This window comes from Xyrauchen texanus, chromosome 10 (assembly GCF_025860055.1).
Source record: "Xyrauchen texanus isolate HMW12.3.18 chromosome 10, RBS_HiC_50CHRs, whole genome shotgun sequence".
Classification (NCBI taxonomy): Eukaryota; Metazoa; Chordata; class Actinopteri; order Cypriniformes; family Catostomidae; genus Xyrauchen; species Xyrauchen texanus.
In genome coordinates this window covers 14,544,799-14,570,613 of record NC_068285.1, presented here as the reverse complement: position 1 = coordinate 14,570,613, position 25,815 = coordinate 14,544,799, and the positions used below count along the sequence as shown (strand labels likewise).

General features: G+C 36.4%; 2 protein-coding genes and 1 long non-coding RNA gene across 7 annotated transcripts in view; 2 read left to right on the top strand and 1 right to left on the bottom strand.

The window, feature by feature from the left end:
• Positions 1 to 1,584, top strand: part of LOC127650760 (oxidation resistance protein 1-like) — a 72,100-nt gene extending 70,516 nt beyond the window's left edge. For all 4 annotated transcript variants that reach the window (XM_052136381.1, XM_052136383.1, XM_052136382.1 and 1 more), the window contains one exon: positions 15 to 1,584. In XM_052136381.1, the coding sequence (XP_051992341.1) occupies positions 15 to 150 (136 nt within the window). In that variant the 3' untranslated portion in view covers positions 151 to 1,584. The remainder of the gene's footprint in view (positions 1 to 14) is intronic.
• A 1,737-nt stretch (positions 1,585 to 3,321) lies between these two features.
• LOC127650957 (uncharacterized) lies at positions 3,322 to 6,090 on the bottom strand. 2 transcript variants are annotated; one of them, XR_007971486.1, is made up of 4 exons: positions 5,997 to 6,069; positions 5,759 to 5,817; positions 5,552 to 5,674; positions 3,322 to 5,331 (listed from the first exon to the last, which is right to left on the bottom strand). It is a non-coding gene; the product is annotated as an uncharacterized LOC127650957 (long non-coding RNA). The 2 variants fall into 2 exon arrangements; XR_007971487.1 differs by lacking the exon at positions 5,759 to 5,817 and having other exon boundaries at positions 5,997 to 6,090.
• A 10,276-nt stretch (positions 6,091 to 16,366) lies between these two features.
• Positions 16,367 to 25,222, top strand: sdha (succinate dehydrogenase complex, subunit A, flavoprotein (Fp)). The gene is made up of 15 exons (XM_052135936.1): positions 16,367 to 16,458; positions 17,305 to 17,388; positions 17,565 to 17,726; positions 18,691 to 18,834; positions 19,287 to 19,451; positions 19,575 to 19,723; positions 19,996 to 20,120; positions 21,275 to 21,443; positions 21,651 to 21,846; positions 22,029 to 22,200; positions 22,426 to 22,544; positions 22,827 to 22,938; positions 23,151 to 23,281; positions 23,574 to 23,687; positions 24,597 to 25,222. The coding sequence occupies exons 1-15, from the start codon at positions 16,399 to 16,401 to the stop codon at positions 24,678 to 24,680; spliced, it is 1,986 nt and encodes a 661-aa protein (XP_051991896.1). The 5' UTR covers positions 16,367 to 16,398; the 3' UTR covers positions 24,681 to 25,222.
• The last annotated feature ends 593 nt before the right edge of the window (positions 25,223 to 25,815 follow it).

Sequence of the window (25,815 nt, the reverse complement as noted above, 5' to 3'; positions counted from 1 at the left end):
ACTTCTCACTTTAGGGGTGAATTCGGTCTGTGGTTGGATGGCGATCTTTATCACGGAAGAACTAACTCATGTAAGACCTTTGGAAATCCAGTGCTCTCAAAGACAGAAGACTTCTATGTGCAGGCTATTGAGATCTGGGCTTTCGAATAACACCCTATTCCTCATGGACCCAAAAGAAATGGGGTTAGAAGGCCACTTCTGCAACCCCTTCAAGACCTGATTGCACACCCTCGTCTCAATGAAAGGTTGTTTAAGGTCATATGAACACGTTTTTACCCTTTGGCTGCTTGAGGTCCTCTAGTCTTGAGGATAAGGAACGGCGCCAATGGATGTTCTTGAATGTTGTAGAACTTCACAAAAGAAATGAAGCTCCAGAAATTCCCAGGAGTCTTAAAAGTCCTTTAAAGTTGTAAAGCATGGGGGTTTCAGTCCTACTACCTGTCACCTGTTGTGTTATGTTTATTTCAAGAACATATTTAACGTCAAAACCCCAACTTGCTCTATATAATCGAATGCCTGTACTTAATATAATATTCAGTACTGTGTTGCTTTAGAAATGTGGAGTAACATACAAATTAATGTGTGGTGCCCTTTTCATGTCAATTAGCTTCCTGTAATTCCTTTATTTCTCTCTGGAAGTGCTGTAGTTACAGAAGAAATGGTGTCTGTAATGTCAGTGTGTAGGAACCAATTGTGGTTTTGGGGGAGGCGGGGCAACTGATGGAATATACATATATAAATACATATAGCGATTTTATATTTATACCTTTATTAGTGTACTTTGTACATAACTATTTGACTTATCGCTGTTATGTGTGACAGTGATATGGTTTGCCCTACTGTCCTTTTACGTTTAATCTCAGTTGTACATTTTCCTTGTATATTTGTTCCAATAAATAATTTTCTATATGCTTACAATGTGAACTTGAGAGCTTTCCGTTGGTGGTGGAGAGTTTTCAACAGGTAGCTGCTCTCTAACCTAGGAATCGTATATAAGGTGACCCGGGTGTTTTTGAGGGACCTGATGAGGATGATGAGAGACTAATGACAGGTGAAACTAGACCCAAAGCTTATAGGAGACTGGTGTTAACAGTGATGGAGATAGCCAGTTACTGCAATATTTACAAAGAGCCACTCAGGGCACACTGATGCAAAAGTTTCAGAAAACAGGTAAAACTGATGAAGAATGTTAAATGGAAAGTTGTCTGTATTACTTTGCAATGATATAGGAACGTTCAAAGTGCTGTGGCCTCTTTTAGCAGTATTCGAACTTTAAATGAATACAGAGAGGTGCCATTTTGCCCTTGTGGCCATCTGAAAATATGCCCAAACGTTTGATCCAACTGAGCACGTCTGTTGTCAGAGCAGACGTCTTGTTGTGAAGGTATGATGCTCTCTGCATGCCGTGGGATCATAGAGTTGAAGGAATAAAGGCCACCTTTGGAGCCCCCAGCACTTTTCTGGTCTTCCAATGCAGTATTTGATGCCCATGTGGAAGCTCGAACAGATCTCATTAATCCCCTCAAACAACTCTGATAGATGATTATGTATCAATGTATTTACCACAATAAATTCTATGTAATAATGACATTTTGGTGGTTTTGTGTTTTCGAATGCATGAGCAAAAATGTGACTGGCTTTGGCATTTAAAATGTGTAGTCAAATGTGTTTCAGTCTGAACTTACAGGGATGGGAATCACAAGGAATTAAGCAATTCCAATTCCTCTATCTATTCCAATTCAATAATGGTACCATCTTGGACTTCCACTGACATCTAGTGGCTTGGGTGTTGCATTTAAAGTCACTAGTTTTCAGTTTCAAATACCATTGTGGAAATTTAGTACAGTGAGCCATGGTTACTTTAATCAATGGGATTCAGCTGGTCATGTGATTCTAACATGGCAGCCCCCATGTGCGGACCTTTTCCATGTAGAACAAAACAGCTTTTATGAGGTTACTGATATGACTGGAGTCTTCATTTTAATGTGTATGTTCATGATTTTATACATATGCAAAATTACAATTCATGTCTGAGTGCACCTTTTAAATTTCAAAAGATCAGATATTATAAATCAGAGATACATTTTACACCATTTTTGCAAAAGGCGTGTTTACACAGACGAATACTTTTTGAGATGAAAGATAACGTTCAGTTTATTTAATGGTTTTTAACTACATGTAGATTCTGTAAAAAGCAAATTACAAAAATATTGTCTTTGAGACATTTTAGTTGAGGGTTGGAAAACAGGAATGTATCGTCTTGTAAACATTTCGAAACTTTATAATAACATGTTTCCTTTAGTCTCATGATATACAACAAAGCAATCTGGCATAATACCAAAATGAAAACAGGGCCCCCTATTTCATAGGCTAAAAAATCAGTAGAAGAGGTAATTAATTGCTGAAAAGATGATGTATTCCAATGCTCACCAGCAGCACTCACTGAAAAACCCCAATGTCATTGGTTTAACTTAGTTCTGTTGTGGACATTAGTTCAACAATGAAATTGAGTTGCTTTAACATGATATTAAAATGTAGGCTCTACTCAAATACTTTATGTAGCAAAAACATAAATTAATTCAGTTCATCTAATCTGTTTTAACAACTACTGGAATTGTGCAGCTTGTTGTTAAATAAAAAAACACATTAGCAAATTATGTCATTTACAGTATGATTATGGTGCTGCTGCAGGTTTACAGTTATCAAGTCAATCAATATGATGACTGAATTATAATGATCCATTGATAGTTGCTTAATGAATAACCAAAGAAGTTGTTTACCCAACCTCGTATTAAGCATTAGCGCCACACTTCTCCACAACGGTAACCTCCAAATATATCTAACATGACAGAAACTCCTCTAAATTCCAACATACAGAATATTAAACAATATCAGGTCTGCTACTTGTCTGATTTTGCATAAAAATACAAACAAACAATCACTTTATTTTGAAAACGTACCCTCCCAATTTAGTACCCCCCCCCCCCCAACAATGCATGCAACAAATTTGATTCACATAGATTGGATTATATAAACGTAAATGGATTGTACACAATGAAATTAAGCTAGAGAATGGTGTTACATTAACCATCATATCACTTTTTGATGCTTGTGTTGAATTTCACTTGAACTTTACACAATATAATAATGTTTGCAACTCAAACATAGATGTATTAAGTTGATTTAAAGTGTACTGGTTTAGTATTTTCAATAGAGCCTTTTCTCTTAGCTTAAATTGACTGCATACAATACAAAGCCAAAAAATATCCAATCAGTGTAACCGGGTGGGGCTTCAAATTGATGATAGATGCAGAATCCAATTTTAGACATAAGTTAGACTTGCAGTATACAAAGTATTCTGAGTAGGACTAAGCATACAAATGTAGCAATGCATAAGCCATATAATTGTAATGAAGTGTATGCACATTCATAGAGCATCCCAGCACGTCCAGAGACACACTCCCCTCCCAATTAAAAATAACACAAGCAGGCTTTCCTAAGCTGTAACATTGAGAATGAACAAGACAAGTTCTAATGATTATTAAGATAAAAAATGTTTTTATTATTATTATCAGCAGGAGTATATAACATTCAGTGTACTGCAGTTTTAAGTGTTGTAGCAATGGAATTACAGAGGAGGCCGTTCAATGAAGAGGTTCAGTTTTTGGTAAAGAGTTCCCTCTAGTGGTCAAATGGAACATATAAACCTCTTTGGCTGGTGTTTGGAATAATAAAAACAGATACTTTCTTTTGTCGCAAAAAATGTATGCAGTGCTTGTGCAAGAACATCCACATCAAATCAACGAGAATCCTTTTTCTCCCAATGGAAATGCTTTAGTGATTTTTCACACTGCGTTTAACCAGTGGCTATTAAGCCCAAGGAGGCACATTATGAAATGAATCGGAGAAATTGTAACACCAAATATGGCGGATATAGAAAAGGAAGTCCATCTTTACAGGTAAATAAAGCCAATTACCTTTCAGATACAGAACTAGCCTGTCAGTCAACTCCAGAAAGAACGTGTAGCTATGCGCTTTAGCTGGACCAGCCTGAAAATAGCATTTTTTAGCATGATACTACGAGTTAAAGAATCACATTTTATGACACCACTACATTCAGATTTTACTGTTAATCTGAAATAGGCTATACTCTTGATTAACCAATTTGGATATTTCCATCTTTCCCCGTTAAAGTACATAAGAGCCACTTGTATACATAGAAAATAGAGTGGACTGACTTGCCTTAAAGTGACTTTGGCCTAACCCTGGGTTATGGTCATTTTAAACCCCGCTTTTAGTTAAAAGCCGGGTTTAAAAGGACCATAACCCAGGCAGGGGCGGATCTACCGGGGTGGCATAGGGTGGCAAATGCCACCCTAAAAGAATACCTTGCCACCCCTGCTGCCATCTGGATTAAAAGTTATGGCCAATTTGACAATTTACGAGCACGAATCTCCAATGTCCGACTGTACTGAATGCAGCACGAGATGACGCCAGAGCGGCAAGAGACTTATTGCCTTTCCGGTGATAATGCCCTTACTTCAAACATACTTCTATCTCCTATTAAGTGAGATCACATTGTATGGTCACTTATTCCTAATATGAACTGTTTCACATGAAACCTCAAATGCAAGACATTGATTGCATGAGATTAAGTTTGTCTGTATGAGTTTGTAAATGGCAGCCTGTGCCCTTTTGTAGTGTGTACATACTATTTCTCATCAAACTGTGATAAACGTGATTAAATTAAGTATATATAAGTCTGCCATATGTTGCCACCCCTCAAAAATTCCTGCCCCCCTCTCGCCACCCCATAAATATTTTTCTAGATCCGCCCCTGAACCCAGGGTTAGGCCAAAGTCACTTTATTCTGTACAACCACTTCAATTTAAAGGTCCATTTTGAACACAAATGCTACCCCATGCTGATCAAACATTTAGAGATAACTATGAGAATGTCCAGCAGCCCATTTCTATTTTAATTAATCTTTGTTGTTAAGAGTACTCTTAACACTACTCTGCCAGTCTTCAACATATTTGTTTATCATGGCTCTTGAGCAGGGCGTAGAATGCTGGAAAATTTTTGTGAGATCAGCCCTTATATTGAGCTCAAGTGCTATAGGCTCACTAGTCGCCATGTTTATTAACTCTTCCTCTCTTGTCCCTTGAGCGAAATAGGGAAGAGAATTGCTGCAAATGATTTCCTGTCTAGCGTATAATAACCTGCGGATCTCATGTATCACAGCCATGGCTTTGTCCTCCCTTCTGTCTCTCTCAATGCTTCGCCTCCAACCATCAAACTCCTTTCTCATGCTTTGTCGTGTGTGCCATTCTGTAAAGAAACAGTGAATACTGTGAATGGCTTAAAATCATTTAACTGATATCATTTGAATGTTTGTGAACAAAAGTTGAAGAGCTCTAGTAAAGAATTGACAAGGATCCTTGTGTTTAAGATGAAGATCAGGTGTAAATATGGCATAACTAGTGTAGAACTACACAAGAGAACAGTATTTTTGACCATTACCATAGAGGCTACTATATATAATACTTACGATATAATGCTAATCCAGCAATAGGAATCAGCAGATGCCAGTTCCAGTTACGATTATCATCTCCATTATGCCCGGTTGGTGTTATATTCCTTTGAGCATGGGCATTCAAATCGTTCATTTTGACTGAATTGAAAAAGAAAACAGCTCAGAAAATAGAACAATGTCTGCTTTATTTACAACCTGTTCATACTTTTTCAAATGACTTACAGAGATAGTTCACCCAAAAGTTGAACTGTCTCTTCAATGCTTTTGTTTGCTGGTTTCATCTACTTTGAAGAACGAAAACATTTTTACCAAAAGCAACTTCTTCCTCTGCAAGCATGTTCCTGCATGTAGGTGTGATAGCTTTATGTCTACATTAGGCCTACCCAAATACTTATGGTATGTATATCTCTTTTAATTTACACATACATCTTTATACATAAAATATATCAAATTCACTTACCTTCTCGCTCTGAGGATCAAGGGCATGGACTAATATGGTTATACTAATCTGCTTTCTGCATGGCTATTCACCCTGGACTATTCACCACCGGTTTAACCGGTTCTTGAAGGTTTAACAGGCTATTCAAATGTTAAAAAAACAACCCCAACCGTTTTGGAGACATGATCTGGGCTAATGTGGCCCTTTTAATTAGGATTTTATTCATTTCTCAATAGAGGATATGAATCCATTTCCACTTTATTAATTCTATTTCGACATGATTTATTAAATCACCAAAAATGTTATGTGTGCAAATGTTCATTCTGTTGACACATGACATACAATATAAACTCACCAAAGCTGTACATATATATGGAGGCCCAAACCTGCAAAAATAATAAATAAATAAATAAATGTAATAATACAAAAATTAATAAAGGAAAAAATATCTTGGAAAAACAAACAGTTTTTAATTACATTTATTCCTGAGTTTATTATTGTATGACTTTATTCCTTTATTATTTTCTATATTTATTTTTAACTTGTAAATTATTTATTCATTTATTTTGCATGTTTTTAATTTTTTTATTTATGTGTTAATTTATTTTTTATATGTATTTATTCCCACATATATTTATTTCCATTTGTATATATTCCCATATATATTTAATTATTTATACATGTATTTATTTGTACTTTTCTGTGTGCAACATGTAAATGAGGGAGGCGGTCCTTGCGGAGCTCCAGTGCATCATTGGTTGAGAGCTCAATAGTAGGCTACTTATAGCAGATGGACGTCCCACCTTAACACACCCTGACTTGCACAGATTTAGGGATCGTTTTGCAGAGAGTTTTAACAATCCAGGATGTGCTTCGACATTCATACCAGCATACAGCAAACCCAGCCTTCAATAAGCACCTCTACTCTAAATGAAACAGTCATATGATGTGTGGTTATCGACTTCATTCGCAAGTTGCGCAACTCTCTAGATATATGTGAAGCATCAACTATAGATTTATTTTTATTGCAGAACTTATGGGTGATTATATAATTAGGGGTACATTTCAAGTCCTTGGGTTGTATTTATCATTTTCCCTGAATATTCACTTCAAGCAATGATCACTTTTATATTTGGGCACATTTCTCTTTATTTCATGCAGAAAAGTAAACCAGTTCCATAAGTTAATTAGGAGAAAATGCATATGTTGTACTGGAAATTGCCATTTTTGTGCTGTCCAATTTGCTAAAAGTCAAGTTTTGCCTTTCAAATTAACACTGCAATATATATTTTTATATATTATTTTCATCATTATTTGTTAAAAATAATCATTAAAACAAGGCAAATGTATATTAAAAACTAATTCACTCATTTATATCTATTAAATTATTAACTTTGTGTGTGTCCAAGAAATCTTTGTCAACTGTGTTACCCATTGACAAACCCCCTATAAATCAGCAGTGGTTTGTTCCAAAGTCACATGTCCAACATCATGTGATGTCACATCCTTCAGTGGCGGGAATTTTAAATACAGTGTGCTAAGTTTCTACTCCTCCTCTTCAATTTGTAATCATTATTATAGTCTACACATAGAGTAGATGAATTGCTCATCAACCGTGTTATCAACATGGTCTTGTGTACTTACTTTAGATATTATATTTACAAAAATGTAGAGAAAATGTATAAAAACACGAGTTGATCAAGGTAATGTGGGGACATGTTCAAGGTCTACAGTTAGCACAAGATCCTAAAATGGAAGAAATGTCAGCTGTGTTACTTGTCAACTGTGTTACCCATCAAGTGTAACACAGTTGACAGGGATTAACACGGTTGACAATGTTAGCTGGGTTTCTTGTCATAGTTTATGCCTATATTGAGTATTGTTGATAAAAACTATTGTTATTACACAGCTGAGAAGCAGCGCCAGTACAGGGCTCAGCGTGATGCTGATCCTGAGAGAAGGGCTGCGTATTTACAGAAACACAGAAGGACGTGCGTGGCATGAGGACAAAAAGCTAGGAAAGGTGAAGACAGTGAAAGATTTAAGTGAGAGGGAGAAGAGAAGGAAACAAGCATATTGGAGAAAAGCCCAACACCAGTCCAGAGAGAGATAGCAAGTGATAGATAACCAGGTTACTCTGAGTCCTGAAGTTGATCCACAGCCTCTGATGTCAAGGTAGAGATTTTGTGAACAACATGCAGAAAATAGTTTTAACAATAGATTTGATTATGAAATTATGGTGAAAAGACTAGAGTAATTGCTGGTCATCCTAATTCTGTCCAGTGAGCATAAATGAAAACACATGATCAATGAAGTAATGCTTTGTGTATCATATCAGACAGAGAATTGCTGGAAGGAAGAAAGTCCAGAGAAGGGAGTCAAAATTGTACAGGGAGATTCATACTTATAGTCTGTTTTGTGATTGAGACTAATTAAGTATTAACAGAATTTTTAAAGTTGTTTTCTCCATTGTTTCAAGAGAGTTAATTAGATTCCTCTGATAGGAGGGAATTTATTGTAATTGACAGTTTTATTATTATTATTATTATTCTCCTTTAGCCTCAATAGCTCAAAAAGTCACTGGTCAAAAATCTTCTAAATTGGTACATTGATACTACATGCCAACAGGAACCCACAAACCAAGAATGGCCCACATTCACCCTTAGGGGGCGCTACAAACCATGCCCAAAATTCCCATTTTCTGGTCAAAAATGTTCTAATTTGGTACATTGATAATACAGGCCAGCAGAAACCCACAAACCAAGAATGGCCCACATTCGCCCTTTAGGGGGCGCTACAGGCATTGCCCAAAATTCCCATTTTCTGGTTAAAAAATTTATCATTTTGTACATTGATACTACTAGCCAACAGGAATCCACAAACCAAGAATTGCCCACATTCGCCCTTTAGGGGGCGCTACAGGCCACTTCCAAAAGTCTCATTTTCTGTTCAAAAATGTTCTAAATTGGTACATTGATACTACAGGCCAACAGGAACCCACAAATCAAGAATGGCCCACATACATCTTTAGGGGGCGCTACAGACCACGCCCAAATGTCCAATTTTCAAACTGATGGCATTTTCACCCAATTTGTCAAATTCGTCGGAAACTTAATGTACATACCTAATTTCTCATTGGAAACAAAAAGCCTCAAGGATCCATTAGGTCCGGTATGATGGATTTTCCTGTACACTGAAAATGTTTAGCTTAGGATTCAGACAGAAATACATGTTTTTTGGATTCCTCCATTGGAAGGGTTTAACCCCAACCCTCTACTGATCAATTTTAAATGATTTGCCATTTTGAGGAGGAATCGCATTGCTGCTTGCAGCTATATTTAATTACTTGTTGCAGACACTTGTCAAAATAAAAGGTTTTATTTTAAAGAAAGGTTTCTCTTTTTCTCCTAATGCATCTTGTCAACCGTGTTACTCCTGTCAACTGTGTTACTTTATCTGTCAATTGTGTTACGTGTGATTTTTGTGTCATAAATCTTTAAATGTAGGCTAAAATTTAATAAAAATGATAAAAAGGACATCTCTAGAGTGAACAGTATTACATAAAGCATTTAAAGCATTTAATAACTCTAAATTCAGTGTAATGGAGAATTATGTTGAAACAATATCCATCCTTGATGATAGTATACCAAAGAATATCCGTTATTCAGTTTAAAATTAATATTTTTTAAATCAGTTAGACAGATAACCTCAAAACCCCTGGTGAATAGACTCAAGAACTTTCAAACAAATGTTTTATCATATGTGTAGTACTTCATTTATGTCTTCTATGACATCACTTTTGTCTGTAACACAGTTGACAAAACAATGAATCGAATATTTATTTTCATTTAAATATTTAAAAAGTAATTCGAGCTTAAGCTTGCCAACTAATGAATTTAGAACAATATGGGGGTATATTATGGAAACAACTAGATTATTTTGCAGAAAATCACAATGATTTTTTCAGTTTTTTGTTGATCTGAAATGTACCCCTAATTATATAATCACCCTTATACATACATACATAAACGATCAGGGAAATGAAGCATGGTTGTATCTTTTACAATAAACAATCATAACAATAGAAAACAATATTATGGATTTGCGGACATCAAAAAATGAAGTTATATACACAGAAGAAAAGCATAAGGTTAAATCATATAATTTATGAAACTGGCTCATTTTGTGGTTTTGTTGAAGATTGTATTTATTTTGTGATTGTAGTATTTATTTTGTGATTCCCCATTTATTTTGTGATTGTAGTATAACCAATAAATCTTGGATTGACTTAAACTCTTACGTTTTTAGCCCCACAAATAGCTTTAGTTTACACGATATGGCTACGACCTAACGTCACATCAAAACAAGTCAAGAGTAATCGAGCACATGCTTCAATCTACGATAAGCCAATGGTAAGCAGGACACGCCCACATCATTATCATACAAGAAATGTAAGAATAAATATAAAAATATTTAAATATGGAAATAAATACAGGTGGGAATATTTAAATATGGAAATAAATACAGGTGGGAATATTTAAATATGGAACTAAATAGGCCTACAGGTGGGAATAAATATAAAAATAAATGAATGCATAGGCCTAAATAATAGCCTAATAAAAAACAAAAACAAATGAAAGAATAAAAATAAAATAATAAATAAAGGAATAACTTTCATAAAAAATATTTCTGTCATGTGACACTATATTTTAGCATTAATGCCAATTTTCTTGACAAAAAGTGTTTCCAAACCAGTTTTTCGCGACATTTGAATGATCGACATCGCTAAAGTTAATAAGAATAATATTATGTCGACACCTGAAATGTTAGTGATACTTTGCGTTTCCATAAAGCTTCATTTTGATGCGCTAAAAAAAATTTCGCAAACAATCCATGGATAGAAATGTAGTTATTGTTAAAACTGCAATCTGTTGAGATATGAAAGAAAATACAGCATATATCAGTACGCCTACTTGCTCATTTGAAGCCATGAATAAGCAGAAATAACAAAGTCCTTCAAAGAGAAATGCAGCAACTTTGACTTTATAAACACAGATGAATCCTAAAGTCGGTCCAAAGTGTGATAATGCAAAGCCTCGAAGTCCGGTAAAGTTGGAAATATATTCACAGATTCGAACTTCCCGGATCAGTTGTTAAAATATGCCCGGCTTCACCTTACCTCTTCCTATTGGTAGCCCAGCTTTTGTCTGATCATATTCAATCAAGTGAGATAAACGGCATCAATATATTAGGTAGAGAGCTTATTATAACTCAACTGGCGGACGACACCACTCTCTTTCTTAGAGATGAATATCAAGTCTCTGTTGCAATAAATACCATAGAAAAATTTTCCATGGCCTCTGGCTTAAGGCTGAATATCAATAAGTGTGAAATCATGTCTATTAAGGACTGCATGAAATCTTCCATTTGTAGTATCCCAGTCAAAAGTGAACTTGTTCACTTAGGTATCACAATTACCAAGGACCAACAAAAAAGGACTTTATTGAACTTCAACCAGAAAACTTCAAAGAACCAGAAAAAAGCTGAACCAGTGGCTGTTACAGGATCTCTCCCTCAGAGGTAGAACCCTACTGTCTAAGGCAGAAGGTTTATCACGGTTAACATATCCAGCTCTATCTCTGTATGTGGACAAAAACATATTACTGAGATTGACAAGCTTCTTTTTAACTTCTTATGGAAAAATACAACTCATCATGTGAAGAAGTCTGTTCTAACAAACGACTATGGAAAGGGTGGATTAAACTTTATCGATTTCTGTACTCTTAATAATACTTTTAAAGTAAATTGGTTGAAACATTTCTTTAAAAACCCTAATTCTATTTGGAATGTCATACCATGTCATATGCTGTCAAAACTGGGTGGGTTGAGCTATTTCTTAACCTGTAATTATAATATTGATAAAGTCCCCATAAAAATGTCAGCCTTTCACCGCCAGGCCTTCCTTTCATGGTCTCTTATTTTCAAACACAACTTTTCACCCAACAAATATTACATATGGAACAACAAAGACATATTGTTTAAACACAAATCTTTATTTATTGACTACTGGTTTAATAATAACATTATTTTTGTTGACCAATTATTTAACAGGGATGGTTGTCTTTACTCTTACAATGAGTTTCTAGAAGAATACAAAATTCCTGTGTCTCCTGGAGATTATGCCAAAGTCTTCGGAGCAATTTCTTCTGGTGTTTGCATGTTATATAGAGCTTAACCAAGATTGGACACACAACAACTAACTTTGTTATCGCTGACTAACACTTCAGTTGGTAAGATTTGTTTTTCTTGTAACAATAGTAAGAACAATAAACTAATTAGAACCCTGTTCAAAACAGATATTATCACAGTCCCATATGTGGTTCCATACTGGAATAAATTTGTGCAAAACATTGACTGGAAGAAGGTCTGGCTCTTACCCAACCGATATTTGCTGACCAACAAAATTAGAGAAATATCGTTTAAAATAATTCAAACATCTTTTATTGCTTTTAACAATGAGGTCAAGCAATATGTCAACACGCTTAAGTATTCTCTTAATCAAAAGGCAACAAAAACTGTGAATGTGTGTAAACAATTTGATATCTTTTTGTAAATCCTTACTTCCCCTGGCAAAATGTGATGATGTGAGTCTTTTGTTTATGTTTTGTTTATGTTAAAACACCCGCAATGTTGGAAACTGCACAATGTATTATTTTTATAATGGAGATGAATGTTCCTGTAAACTGTGCAATTGTTGAATAAAAAAAAAATAAATAAAAAAAACGTTGTTAAAATACAAACCACACCTCTTTCCAAGCGTAGTGACGTAGACAACGAGCTACAACCTCATTTTCATCAAAACGAGCTGGACAAATTACATTGATCTCGCGCAGCCGGCCGGACCGCAGGGACCGTCTGCAAAGTGCAAAACCGAAAAGTGATACTACAAATATATTCAATAACTTCACTGTTACACATTGTGTCAGTCACACATCAGTGCTCTCCTGCTGGTTATACTACAACACCTTTTTTTGAATTTGGTCGATTCACCTAGATATTTAAACCCTGTTGGCTCCATTTACACCTTTATAGATTTCTCTCAAAAATCACATGTAGACCTGTGGCTGAAATCAGGTACCTTATATTGTTTCTACAGAAAATTCACAGATGCCTTTAACTGATCATGGAGTCATTGATATCATTTTGTCTGATGTTTGTACAGGATTAATTAAAATAAAACCTGGTTACTGGAAATTAAACTGCTCCTTGCCTGAATCTTATTGTAAGGAATGAAAGTAAGACAATATGAAATCTTTGGCAGATATCTCAGCCATTGCAAAATATGAGTATTTTAAATATGAGTGGAGAAATGTTCTATTCAATTTGGAAAAAGTGGAGTGGCTTTATTCAAATATGATAAAAAAAACAAAATGAAAAAAAAAAAAGCTGAATGAAAAATTATAATCTTACTAAAGATGACAAAGAGTCCCGTCATATTTTACAAGCTAGGCTGCATAACATCCATCAAGAAAAAGCAAAGGGTGCCTTTGTCAGATCAAGAAATTAGAAATTGTTTCTGAATTTCGTTGCTCTACATTAAAAATAAAAAGATATCATCTCAGATTTTTGAATGTTATCAAATTATACCTCTTGAATAAATTTCAATCTGTAATTCCCAAAATTAGTGATTACATCAGGAAGCTCTGTGAGAAACCTTTTACTATAGATGAGCTTTATAATAAGGACCCTGAAGAAAGAAAGAAAATACATGTCAAAATAACCGGATGTGGGAGGAGCCTGTGGTTGGCAGACAAAGTAGTTTCTGCCTTCTCCTTCATAATAAAAGCAATAATGTCCCTTTACTTACATATTGCTACATATATACCCATAACCACTGGAGTCTTATGGATTACATTTATGCTGCCTTTATGTGCATTTTCGAGCAACAACAAATGTATCACCATTAACTTGCATTGTAAGGACCTGCAGAGCTGAGATATTCTTCTTAAAGTGTGTTTAAAGTTATTGTGATGTATTTCCAAGTGAAACGGCATATCGGAAAAAAAAGTTTTTAGTGGACACACACACCCCTACCACAATGCTGCTTGTTTGTATTCAGCAAAAGAATACCTGGGATGGGGTGAGTAAAAGATGAGAGAATTTTCATTTTTGGGAGAGCTATCCCTTTAAGATTTCTATTCATTCATAATAAAAAAAAAATGCTGTAAGTTAAGCCATTAACTGATTCCGCAGCTAGGCAGAAAATCAGCTGCCTACGTTTTCAGATGCATCATTAATTGCAATATATTCATTTATATTATCTTCACTGTCATACAAACCGACAAAGAGTACAAGTGAATTCAGTTGACATTAAGTTGGAATTTTGAATGAAAAAAGACAAAAGAGAAGGTAAATACAAGGATCAAAATGTATCAGGGTATTAGTCCCTGATAATTTGTATTGGTGTATTGTTATTTTATCATCTGCAAGCCAAATATTGCAGCCTCAGCTCTCTGGTGCATTTGTAGTGTGACTTGCAGCTGCCAGTATTTTAGACACAGGCACATGAGACTTCCATTCTTGCGCTCATCTGCATTGAGATACTCGGCACAACGCGATCATTCTTAAAAATGTCTCTCAGAACGTCTTCTATCTCCAGATGAGCAAGAAGGGGCTCTTTTGCCGTCCTAATTAGCAGATCTTTCTCCACCTCCACCCTCCTTGTGCCGGGCACCAGGCTGCAAAAGGGCCTTTGCCTCTCCACCAACCCATACTCTACTCAGTGTTTTGTGAGACAAGATTTGCGAGACTATGGGGGGTGGAAATGTTGTATATTTTAAAGTTAAATAATTCCATCTGGTGCACTTTGAGAGCAAAATTCAGAGGCTAGTGTTGTGCTCTTGTAAACAATTGTGTGCTCTTAAAGCTGCAGTAGGCAACATTGAAATAAATTGAATTGTGAGAAACAGCGCCAACAATTCTTCCCCTTATACATGATGCTCTTCACCCTCAGCCAGGGTTTAATTGACAGCTGTTCACAAACAGAGCCAAGGCCTGCCTCACCAAAAGCGATTGGCTAATATGCTGGACTGACACTACCCGACCCACAGAGCTAGAGTCTCTCACAGGGCCTCATTTAACTTAGACACCATGTTTATATAATCATTTTTGTTTTCAATAAATAAATACTACCTACTGTAGCTTTAACAATTTTGTGCTCTAGGAAATAATTTAATCAAACACACTGTATAGACAAATGGTGATGACATGGCAAAAGAGTCACACACACACAAAGCATGGGTGGTAAACACAGATTTATTATTATATTATACACAGTGTGAACAGTGAGAGACAGAATAACAACATGTCAAAAATGTTATAAATTGAATTGCATTTTAATGAGGGAAATAAGTATTCGACCCCTCTGCAAAACATGACTCAGTACTTGGTGGCAAAACCCTTGTTGGCAATCACAGAGGTCAGATGTTTCTTGTGGTTGGCCACCATGTTTGCAAACATCTCAGGAGGGATTTTGTCCCACTCCTCTTTGCAGATCTTCTCCAAGTCATTAAGGTTTCAAGGCTGATGTTTGGCAACTCGAACCTTCAGCTCCCTCCACAGATTTTCTATGGGATTAGGGTCTGGAGACTGGCTAGGCCACTAAATGTGATTCATTTCCACGAATCGGTTCGTTGGACCGTTCATGTCATTGAACCTGTTTACATACAATTTGTATCACTCAAAAGACCCAGAGACGCTTACTTTTTCTGTGTGAAGTTATCGTTAATTTTACATCTTCACTGCCATGACGATGTAATGTCAACAAACTCCAAAACCTTAAAACGACTGTAAAAATTACGATTTAAACAACTTTACAAAATGCATGTTTTTTTTTTTTTTTTTTTTTTTACAGAAGAATTAATGTAAGTGCTTTTATCAAATTACAAGCTTCACATTTCTGCTTTTAAACCCTCCAAAAAATGGTCCCATTCACTTCCTTTGCAAGTGTAGCCTCCATTTACTTTTACCAAAGAAAAGGAGGGACAAGGCGAAAGTTATTTTTGTCGATTGAGTTTAACTTGTATTGAACCTGAAATATTCCTTTAACTTTGTAGTCAAATGTCTGTTTAACCAAGGACAAGTTTGTTCCACACATTATTAAGAGTAACTGTTAAAAACATCAATAAAAATAATGTTTCCAATATTAATAACAATGTTAACTATTGATGAAATTATAACCATTTTGCTACCAATATCGTTCCCATTTTACAGTTTTACTCATAAACTTACATCTCGGTGATCTACAAAAGCTTTGCGAATCGGTTCGATCGAGTCATTAAAAGAATCGGTTCAATAGAACAGTCCTCTTTCGAATCGGACATCCATTCCACCACAGATTCGTGCTTGACAGTCAACGAGCAACATGGCCGCAGTGTGCTCTGCTTCCCGTGTCCTCGGTAGGAAAATTGTGTCATCTAAAGCTGTAAGTCTTCTCAGATTTTGAAAACACACTTTTTAAAAGTGTCATTGCATGCCGAATGTTTATTTGGCATTTATTCACACAAGCTGCAGTGTATTATATAGCCTAGTCTATTGTGTGTTGGTTTTGTAACCATCATCTGCTGTGTTAAGTAACCAGCCTCTGTTACGTAGTGTATCTGTGACATGAGTTTCCTCAAAATATATGGCCATTTTCTTTTTAATTAGTTGTGCCTTTTAACAAAGGCGTTTTCTCTTTAGTAGCTTGATTGAGCTCAATTATTGTGCCATTTCATAGATATGAAGTTTAGATCATTTGTTAACAGGGATCCACTGAAGGTCATGCAGGCAGCATTAGCCAAATGAGGTTCAATGCTGTTGTCCTTATATTAAATCATGTTTTATGCTTTTTTATGCATGAATAATATTTGGATTCTAAATGTTTACGAGAATAAAAGCAGACTGCTCTGAATGTTTACTAGGTTGTTATTGTGTGTAGCTCTGATATCAAACAGAAGTGACTAATTAAAGGTGAACTGGTGAAGTTTGTAGATTAATAATATCATGTCCAGCTAATCATAAATATGTACATGCATTCATCACATGAAAGAATAGGTTGACATTATAATGCTCTTCACATGCATCCCCCAACAGTCTGCGCTCTGGCCTGACACCTTTGTTTTGTAACCAACAGTTTTGTAACCAATAATCAAAAATGCAAAGGTGTTCTGTGAACAAATTTGACTAATATTTGTCATACTATAACATGAATTTCAGATCTTTTATTTTTGTTGCTGATGTGATTTGATTTGAAGATTTTAAAAGTGCATTTTGTTGTTGTTTCATCTAGCTGCCAGCAGTGTGTCAGGCGAGCAACCGCAAACTGCATTTCTCTATCTATGGAAAAAAGGGAAACGCAAAAGTCTCAGATGCTGTAAGTATTTATTGATCATGCTTCCTTGTTTGATTCAGTTCCCTTCATTCAGGCACTGGAGCTGATTTATAAGGCAGAATTATGCATACTGGATTGGTTTGTAACCTGCTTGACCAAGGATCATATGAAATGTAGTCTTTTAGTTTGATCGCTGTGTTTTTTGTGTGTGTCCTCAGATTTCCACGCAGTATCCAGTAGTAGATCATGAGTTTGATGCTGTAGTGGTGGGTGCTGGAGGCGCAGGGCTGCGTGCCGCGTTTGGTCTGTCAGAGGCTGGTTTCAACACCGCCTGTGTCACAAAGTTGTTCCCCACCCGCTCACACACAGTGGCCGCACAGGTATGGAGAATTCCCTAAACATTGCTCCCTAGATAATCGCTCATTGTTTGAAAGTATTTTTTAGTTTTTACAGAGTAAGTTACTGATATCTAATACAGGTACATTTTTACAAGACTATGGAGAACATGAAAACTCAAGTGCAACCAAATGTGGTTTGTGAAGACCTGAGGTGGAATGAGAATCAGCTCTTTAGAGGCTTTGAGATCTGTGCATTGATTTCCACTTACAGTGGTCTAAAGTTCACAAGGGAGCTCAACCTTTGATATTCTTTCAACAATTTGAAAAAAACAAAAGCACTGATAAACTTGTTATTTTAAAGGAATCGTTAAACCAAAAATGAAAATTCTCTCATCATTGATGGACCAACATGCCATCCAAGCTCTGTTGGTCCATACAATGCAAAGTAATGGTGGCCAGAACTTTGAAGCTCCAAAAAGCACATAAAGTCAGCATAAACGTAATACCATCAACTCTAGTGGTTACATCCATATCTTCAGAAGTGATATGATAAGTCTGGGTGAGAAACAGATCAATATTTTAGTCGTTTCTTTACCATGAATAACCACTTTCACATTCTTCATATGTTTTGCCTATTTGAATTCTTCATGCATATCACCGCCTACTGGGCAAGGAGGAGAATTAATAGTCAAACAGGACCTAAATATTGATCTGTTTCTCACCCACACATATCATATAGCTTCTGTAGATATAGTTTTAACCACTGGAGTCTAATGGATAGTTTTATGCTGCCTTTTTGGATCTTCAGAATTTTGGTACCCATTCACTTGCATTGTATGGATCTACAGAGCAGAAATATTATAAAAATAAAAAATTGAAAATCTAGGTTTGTGTTGTGTAATTTTTAGATAAGTAAACACTTCATGGCTAAAGGTTAAAAACCAAGCGTTGACCAAATTCAATTATTGCATCCATAATGACTTATAACTTTGCCCCAATAATATAGGGTGGGATTAATGCTGCATTAGGCAACATGGAGGACGACGACTGGCGCTGGCACTTTTATGACACCGTGAAGGGATCTGATTGGCTAGGAGATCAGGATGCCATTCATTACATGACAGAGCAGGCCCCTGCTGCAGTGGTGGAGGTGAGAGTCGGTTACATGATCAGTCATTTCCATTAAAACCTTGTTTGTAATCAGGAGGAAGTGGATACAAATAATTTCTGACATGCTGTCACACTTTCATCAACATTATGTAGCCTCAATGTATTTGATAAACATTTATATAAAATCAGGTTTAAATTGAGAACATATCGGAATAATTTAAATGGGCAACATTTCTATTGTTAAAACCAAATAGTCCAGGAAATGTGTGGTCCACAGATTTTTGTCAACCAACTGAGCATAAAAACAAGGTTATTGGGGTCTAAGGTGAAAAGTAAATATAGTTATTCAGTTGTCGCAACATTGGCCACAATCTCAGCAAGTTTAGCAACCATTTTATTGTAATCTGATCTTTCATTTTCCTTCTAATCTTTCATCATCACCTAGTCGTAGTCTGTGGATTTAAATCACCTTCTGATGCTGTGTCTCTGCAGCTGGAGAACTTTGGTATGCCGTTTAGCCGTACAGAGGATGGGAAGATCTATCAGCGTGCCTTTGGAGGTCAGAGTCTCAAGTTCGGAAAAGGAGGTCAGGCTCACAGATGCTGTTGTGTTGCCGACAGGACGGGTCACTCTCTTCTTCATACACTCTATGGACGGGTGAGTGAGCTGTGGGTGTGATATGGGCTGGTGTGACGTTAAAACTAGGCTATGCCAAATTCTGCTTGTTTCTTGAAAAGTAACGCCTTTTTAAATCCTCTCCAATTGTCTGTTGATGTCTAGTCTTTAAGGTATGACACCAGCTACTTTGTGGAGTATTTTGCCCTGGATCTGCTGATGGAGGATGGAGAGTGTAAGGGAGTCATCGCACTGTGCATGGAGGATGGATCCATCCACCGTTTCAGAGCCAAGAACACAGTCATTGCCACCGGGTGAGGGAAATTATCTTTTTTTTTTTAAATGTCGAAGTTTTGTCTTTTTGTTTTTAAAAGGGTGATTGAATGATTATTTATACATGTATTTTTTAATGTTTAAATTATAAATTGATTTAATAATTTTAAATAATATGATATACTGATTGATTCATTAATTAAAAGGCAAAAAAGATGTAATTGTGGTGTTAAAATGAGGTTGTGCATATTATTAATGCAACATGTCATTTGTATATCATGCAAATTAAGTCAATATTGAATTTTCTCTGCAGTGGTTATGGCCGCACATATTTCAGCTGTACGTCAGCTCACACTAGCACAGGAGATGGAAACGCTATGGTGACACGCGCGGGTCTTCCCTGCCAGGATCTTGAGTTTGTTCAGTTCCACCCCACAGGTAAGCAGCTTTTAGAAACATGGAATAGTCTTTTAGAGGACCCTCACTTATTTATACAGCATCCAAAGCAAAACATGCACATGAGAATTATCAAACCGCAAACTTTCCAAAAATGAAACAAAACCCGGATCAGTCACCGTGGCTCAATGGACAGAGCGGCGCAGAGCACATATGATTACACGTGGACCGATCTCAAGCTCTTAACCACACAAGTCATTATAGACTGCGGTCAAAATGCATAAGTCACCCTCCGAAGTGCACTTTGAAGGGAGAACAGTCATGATAGTCATGCTGTAAGATCGCTTCAAACAGAATTTCCAATAAAAATTAGTTCTGAATTACCCTTATTTTTGAGCCTCACATCTTTTGGCCTTTCAAAGCTCACCATGGATGGTAAAGTCTTCGAAGGGTATAGGGCATAGGGATGATCACCTCAGAATGGAATGCACCCAATATGAGCGCTGCGAGAAGTGCCGGCTGGGTCGCGGATTCGGCATTGATTATTTGTTTAAAACCTTGTATGAGGTTGAATGAAAACTTGTAATGTGTCGTCTTTATACTAGTTTAAAAAAAGGCTTTGTTTGTCTTCAGATGACTGTATATTAGTTGGTAAGATCCTGATGAAAGGAAACTGTAAAAGAATTTCAAACTCATTCCTGCTGTCAGAGTATTTTAATTTAGCCCAACAGAAATTTTGTAATATAAGTGAATTGACTAAATTTCAGAATCACTGCTTTACAGCCAAGTGGGCACTTCAATGGAACAAAATGCGCAGTTTTAATGGAAATATAGTTATTTTTAATATTATTCGTTTCTGTCCATATAACAATTTCATTATATAGATCCCCCAACATCCGCCCTCAACTCAAGTGCTGGTGCGACCATCTGTAGAACTTGGTGGCACCGGTGCTACCACCTCAAATGTTAGTCTGGAGCCCTGAGTTTACTCAGGCCTTGTGTCACTGTATCATATATATATATATATGACACACACAATCATGGTCATATTATATATATATTACATACGTTGTACACTTTATAGTACATGCATGTGTGTTGAAACCTCTTTCATATAAATATCAGGCCCCTCCCTCTATTGCTCTCAGCCAACGGTTGTGGCTGGTTTCAAATAACCTATGATGCAATCCCTGTAGGTATCTATGGAGCTGGTTGCCTGATTACAGAGGGTTGCCGTGGCGAGGGTGGAATCCTAATCAACAGCGAAGGCGAGAGGTTCATGGAGCGTTACGCACCAAATGCTAAAGACTTGGCCTCTAGGGACGTGGTCTCACGGTCCATGACCATTGAGATCAGAGAAGGAAGGTATACGTGTTTAACGTTACGTTAACCTTTCTGTTTTATGCCCAAAAACACAGTCACAATTTTTATGAGCCCTTGTTTAAAGCTTGTTTTTCAATTTTGGAAAATAAGGACAGGTTGACATGTCACTGATTTAATAATATAGTCTAGTTTCAACAAAACTGGAGAGGAAATGTTTATAACATTCTTAAAATGTGTTTCCACCATCAGAGGTGTTGGTCCAGATAAAGACCACGTCTACTTGCAGCTCCATCATCTTCCACCCCAGCAGTTGGCTGCTCGCCTGCCTGGCATCTCAGAGACCGCCATGATCTTTGCTGGAGTGGATGTCACAAAAGATCCCATCCCTGTATTACCCACCGTCCACTATAACATGGGTGGCATCCCCACAAACTACAAAGGACAGGTATTCTGACTGTGTATAACATACAGTAAAACGCTATAAAAAACGACATCTTTGATTGCTTTTAATGGATGAAAGTCACTAGATAATGATGATTTTCATTCTAACAAAAAACTTAGTCAACATGAAATCAAAATTGAAGAGATCTAATTGGCATTCATGTCTCTAATCTCTAATCCTCACAGGTCATCACCTATAAAGATGGAGAGGATAAGGTGGTGCCAGGCCTGTATGCCTGTGGCGAGGCCGGCTGTGCATCAGTACACGGTGCTAACCGTCTGGGCGCCAACTCTCTGCTGGATCTGGTTGTGTTTGGACGCGCTTGTGCCCTGACCATTGCTGAGATAGAAACTCCAGGTAGCTACACAATATCCAGAATAATGTCCTCAAAGTTCTGATGGTTGGCATTGGGACGCAAGATTTTTCTTAAAGAACTAATATGTAATTATTCCAATGATGATATTTTCTTGAAGTATCTAATGGTTTTTCAAGGAGTTTCATGTCATCAATAGATAAGTCATTTGTTTAAAAAAAAAAACTATAATAGGAATAATTGCCTGATGATTTAATGCTGCCTCGTAGGAGAGAAGCTGTCACCTTTACAACCCAACGCAGGAGAAGCATCTGTCGCAAATATGGACAAGATCCGCTTCGCAAATGGCAGTACCAGAACCTCAGAGATCAGGCTGAACATGCAGAAGGTACAGCATCACTTCATGCAGTTCTTCTAAATGGCGAAATAATTAAAACATTCAAATACATTACAATGCATGCAGGTAGAAAATGCCCCCTTTTGGACAAGCTTGAAGGGGAGGGTTTCCCCCACAAATACTTGATAAACTTACAAAACATAAAGTGTAGATTGTACCACCATTAGTTCATGTTAAATGAACAGTATTTAACCTGAGATGGTCATTCCAAATTATACCGGGCCACTTTCCAAAAGATTTTATCTCATTTTCTCATCTCATTTTGGTCCTCAGACCATGCAGAATCATGCCGCTGTCTTCCGCACCGGGGACGTCCTGAAGGAGGGCTGCGTCAAGATGGAAAACATCTATAAGTCGATGGATGACATTAAGACATTTGACAGAGGTCAGTGCAGATACCTTAGTTATGATTAGACTGATTTAAAGCAAGGATTTAGGACTTGCAATAAAGAGTGACCTTAAAGTAAAGTTTGCAATTTATGAAATAAATGACTTTACATAGCAGCTGAAAGTTGTGTTGTTTTGTAATATGAATTGATCTGATGGCATTTTGCTAAAATTAAGTTGTGAAACTAAGTTATTCTCCTGTGACCTCAGGTATTGTGTGGAACACTGATCTGGTTGAGACGTTGGAGCTGCAGAATCTGATGTTAAACGGAGTGCAGACGATCGTCTCTGCTGAGGCTCGTAAAGAGAGCAGGGGAGCTCACGCCCGTGAAGACTTTAAGGTAAAACTTATTAAACATTTACACAGACTTACTGTTACATTACAGAGCCATAATTGGCCTGAATTTCAGTGAATGTTTTGATAATGTGGATTACATTTTATTACAAATTTTTATGTAAAGCTATATTCTTTACATACAAGTGTAAATGTTTTTACATAACAGTTGCATTTAGTTCTGTGATTTTGATGTCTTGCAGCTTAGCAGTTGGGTTTTGGTGTTAAAGATGCAACTGTTATCAGTTGTATTGTCAGGTTGTGTCTTTTATTGTGCTTTTGTCCTGTGTATATTACAGGATCGTTTGGATGAGTATGATTATTCCAAGCCACTGCAGGGACAAGTGAAGAAACCTTTTGAGCAGCACTGGAGAAAACACACCTTGTCCTGTGTGGATCCCCAGACAGGAAAGGTAAACATGTATTTGATTCTCTGGTTCATTGTGATAAGTCTGGACCTAAATTAGCTTTCATTTCATCTGTTTAACTTTAAAGGAATGTTTCAGGTTCAGTGCAATTCAAGCTCTTTCAACAGCCTTTGCGGCATAATGTTGATTACTACAGAAATTGACTCGTCAATGCAAGTGAATGGTGACCTTTTATGTCCAAAAATCACATCCAGTCACCATAAAACTCCATAAGACTCCAGTGTTTAAATCCATATCTTCAGAAGCGATATGAAAGGTGTGGATGAGAAACAGTACAATATTTAAGTAAATTTTTGCTCTAAATAACCACATACATTTTCACTTTTTAGATGTGAAAGTGAAACCAAACAAGCACTACATGTGACTTTAAAATGTAAAAGTGAAAGGGAAAGTGGAGATCTGTTTCTCACCCACACATCGCTTTTCAAGATATGCATTTAACCACTGGACATATGGATTACTTTTGTTTTCTTTCTGATTTTTGGAGCTTCAAAGTTCTCATCATCATTCACATGCATTTTGAGGACCTACATAGCTGAAATATTCCTCTAAATATCTTTGTGTTCTGCCAAAGAAAAAGTCATAAACATCTGTGATGGCATGAGCGGGAGTAAATGATAAGAGATTTTTCATATTTGGGCGATTTATCCTTTTAATGTTTATCACCTGTTTACTTAATAGTAACTGTGTTACTATAACCATGAAATTTGCCCACTTTTTTTATTTTGAAGTTGAAATTATGTTCTGTGGTAATCAACATTATGCCACAAATGCTGTTGATAGAGCTCAATGTCTATTGAACCGGGAACATTCCTTTTAATCTGGCTAGTGAGCCTGTGTATATTTAAACATGTATGTTAGTTATGAGCTAACATGAACAAATTTGTATTTCAGGTTACTCTTGAATACAGACCCGTTATTGACTCCTCTCTGAATGAAGACTGTGCTGCCATTCCCCCTGCCATCCGTTCCTATTAAACGCGTCCCAAAACTGACTCCGCCCTTCTGCTTATTTATAATCAGACAATACATGAATGAATAATTTGAATAATGAATATCTTGCTTTTGACATTGCTCCATTACAGCAAAATATGACTATATACATTCATTAAAGTATTAAAAGGGAGAAATAAATTAAAAGTAATACTTGTCATCATAGGTTCATGTGCACTGTATCTTCAGCACACTATATATCAGCTGTGTGAAATGTGTGTATAGTCTCTAAAACACATCCATTGCATTTGCTTTAAATTGTGCTGGTGAGTAAATCATTAAATGTTTAACATTTAAATATTAAATGATTGTCAAAATCTGTTGAAGCACTTACACCTTATGGAAAATTAGATTGAAGTAGATAACTCCTCAATTTAACTGTGATACCAATGCGATGTCTGGTTTTTCACATGTATTTGGTTTAGTGGCCTTACCTTCTCACCTGTATGTAAAGTTCTGTACATCTTGCATGTTTCTTGTTTTGTTGGCTTTGCTTAAGCCCAATAAAAATCACCACAGTGATTATGATTGGATTGTGTGTGATATTAACTGTTTAGTTGAACTGTTAACTCACTTAACTGGAAAGCCAGTTTGTTGGGGCAATATTCACTTTTAGAGACTCTAATGGGTGATGCAATTCCAGTTAAATGTGCAGGGAAAAGGGCATTAGTATGATAGTGTTTAGTTCGCTTCTGAACACTGCACTTTTAAAATGCTAATTAGGTTTTAACTTTTGGATACTTAAACTAGGATTTAAAAACAACTACCTGAGAACTACACATTTATACCAAAGTATTGACAATGTATTCTGACAGCAGGTTTGTTTAGCAGTTGTTGAGCAATCTTGCCTGTGGATGGCAGCTGAGTACAGAGAAAAGCTCAGGCTTTGGTTATCCTGAAGAACTTATATGAATGTTTTTCTTTGAATAAACTAGAATTCACATTAATTATTCCAGAACAGAGAACATTTGTGAATTGTTTACAGGCTATACTATCACAGACTACCGTAAAAGTTATCCATAACTGTTTTATTCAGATTAATTAGTAAGCAGGTGCAAATCTGGCCCAAAAAAACTGTTCACATAGGGCATGATATTTGAGAACTTGTTTGTGAACAATT

Excerpts from the sequence above, each read along its gene's own strand:
- sdha (XM_052135936.1), top strand. The coding sequence starts at position 16,399 with ATGGCCGCAGTGTGCTCTGCTTCCCGTGTCCTCGGTAGGAAAATTGTG. Across the intron at positions 17,727-18,690 it reads CACACACAGTGGCCGCACAG|GGTGGGATTAATGCTGCATT; the intron begins GTATGGAGAATT and ends CCAATAATATAG. Across the intron at positions 21,444-21,650 it reads ATTGAGATCAGAGAAGGAAG|AGGTGTTGGTCCAGATAAAG; the intron begins GTATACGTGTTT and ends TTCCACCATCAG.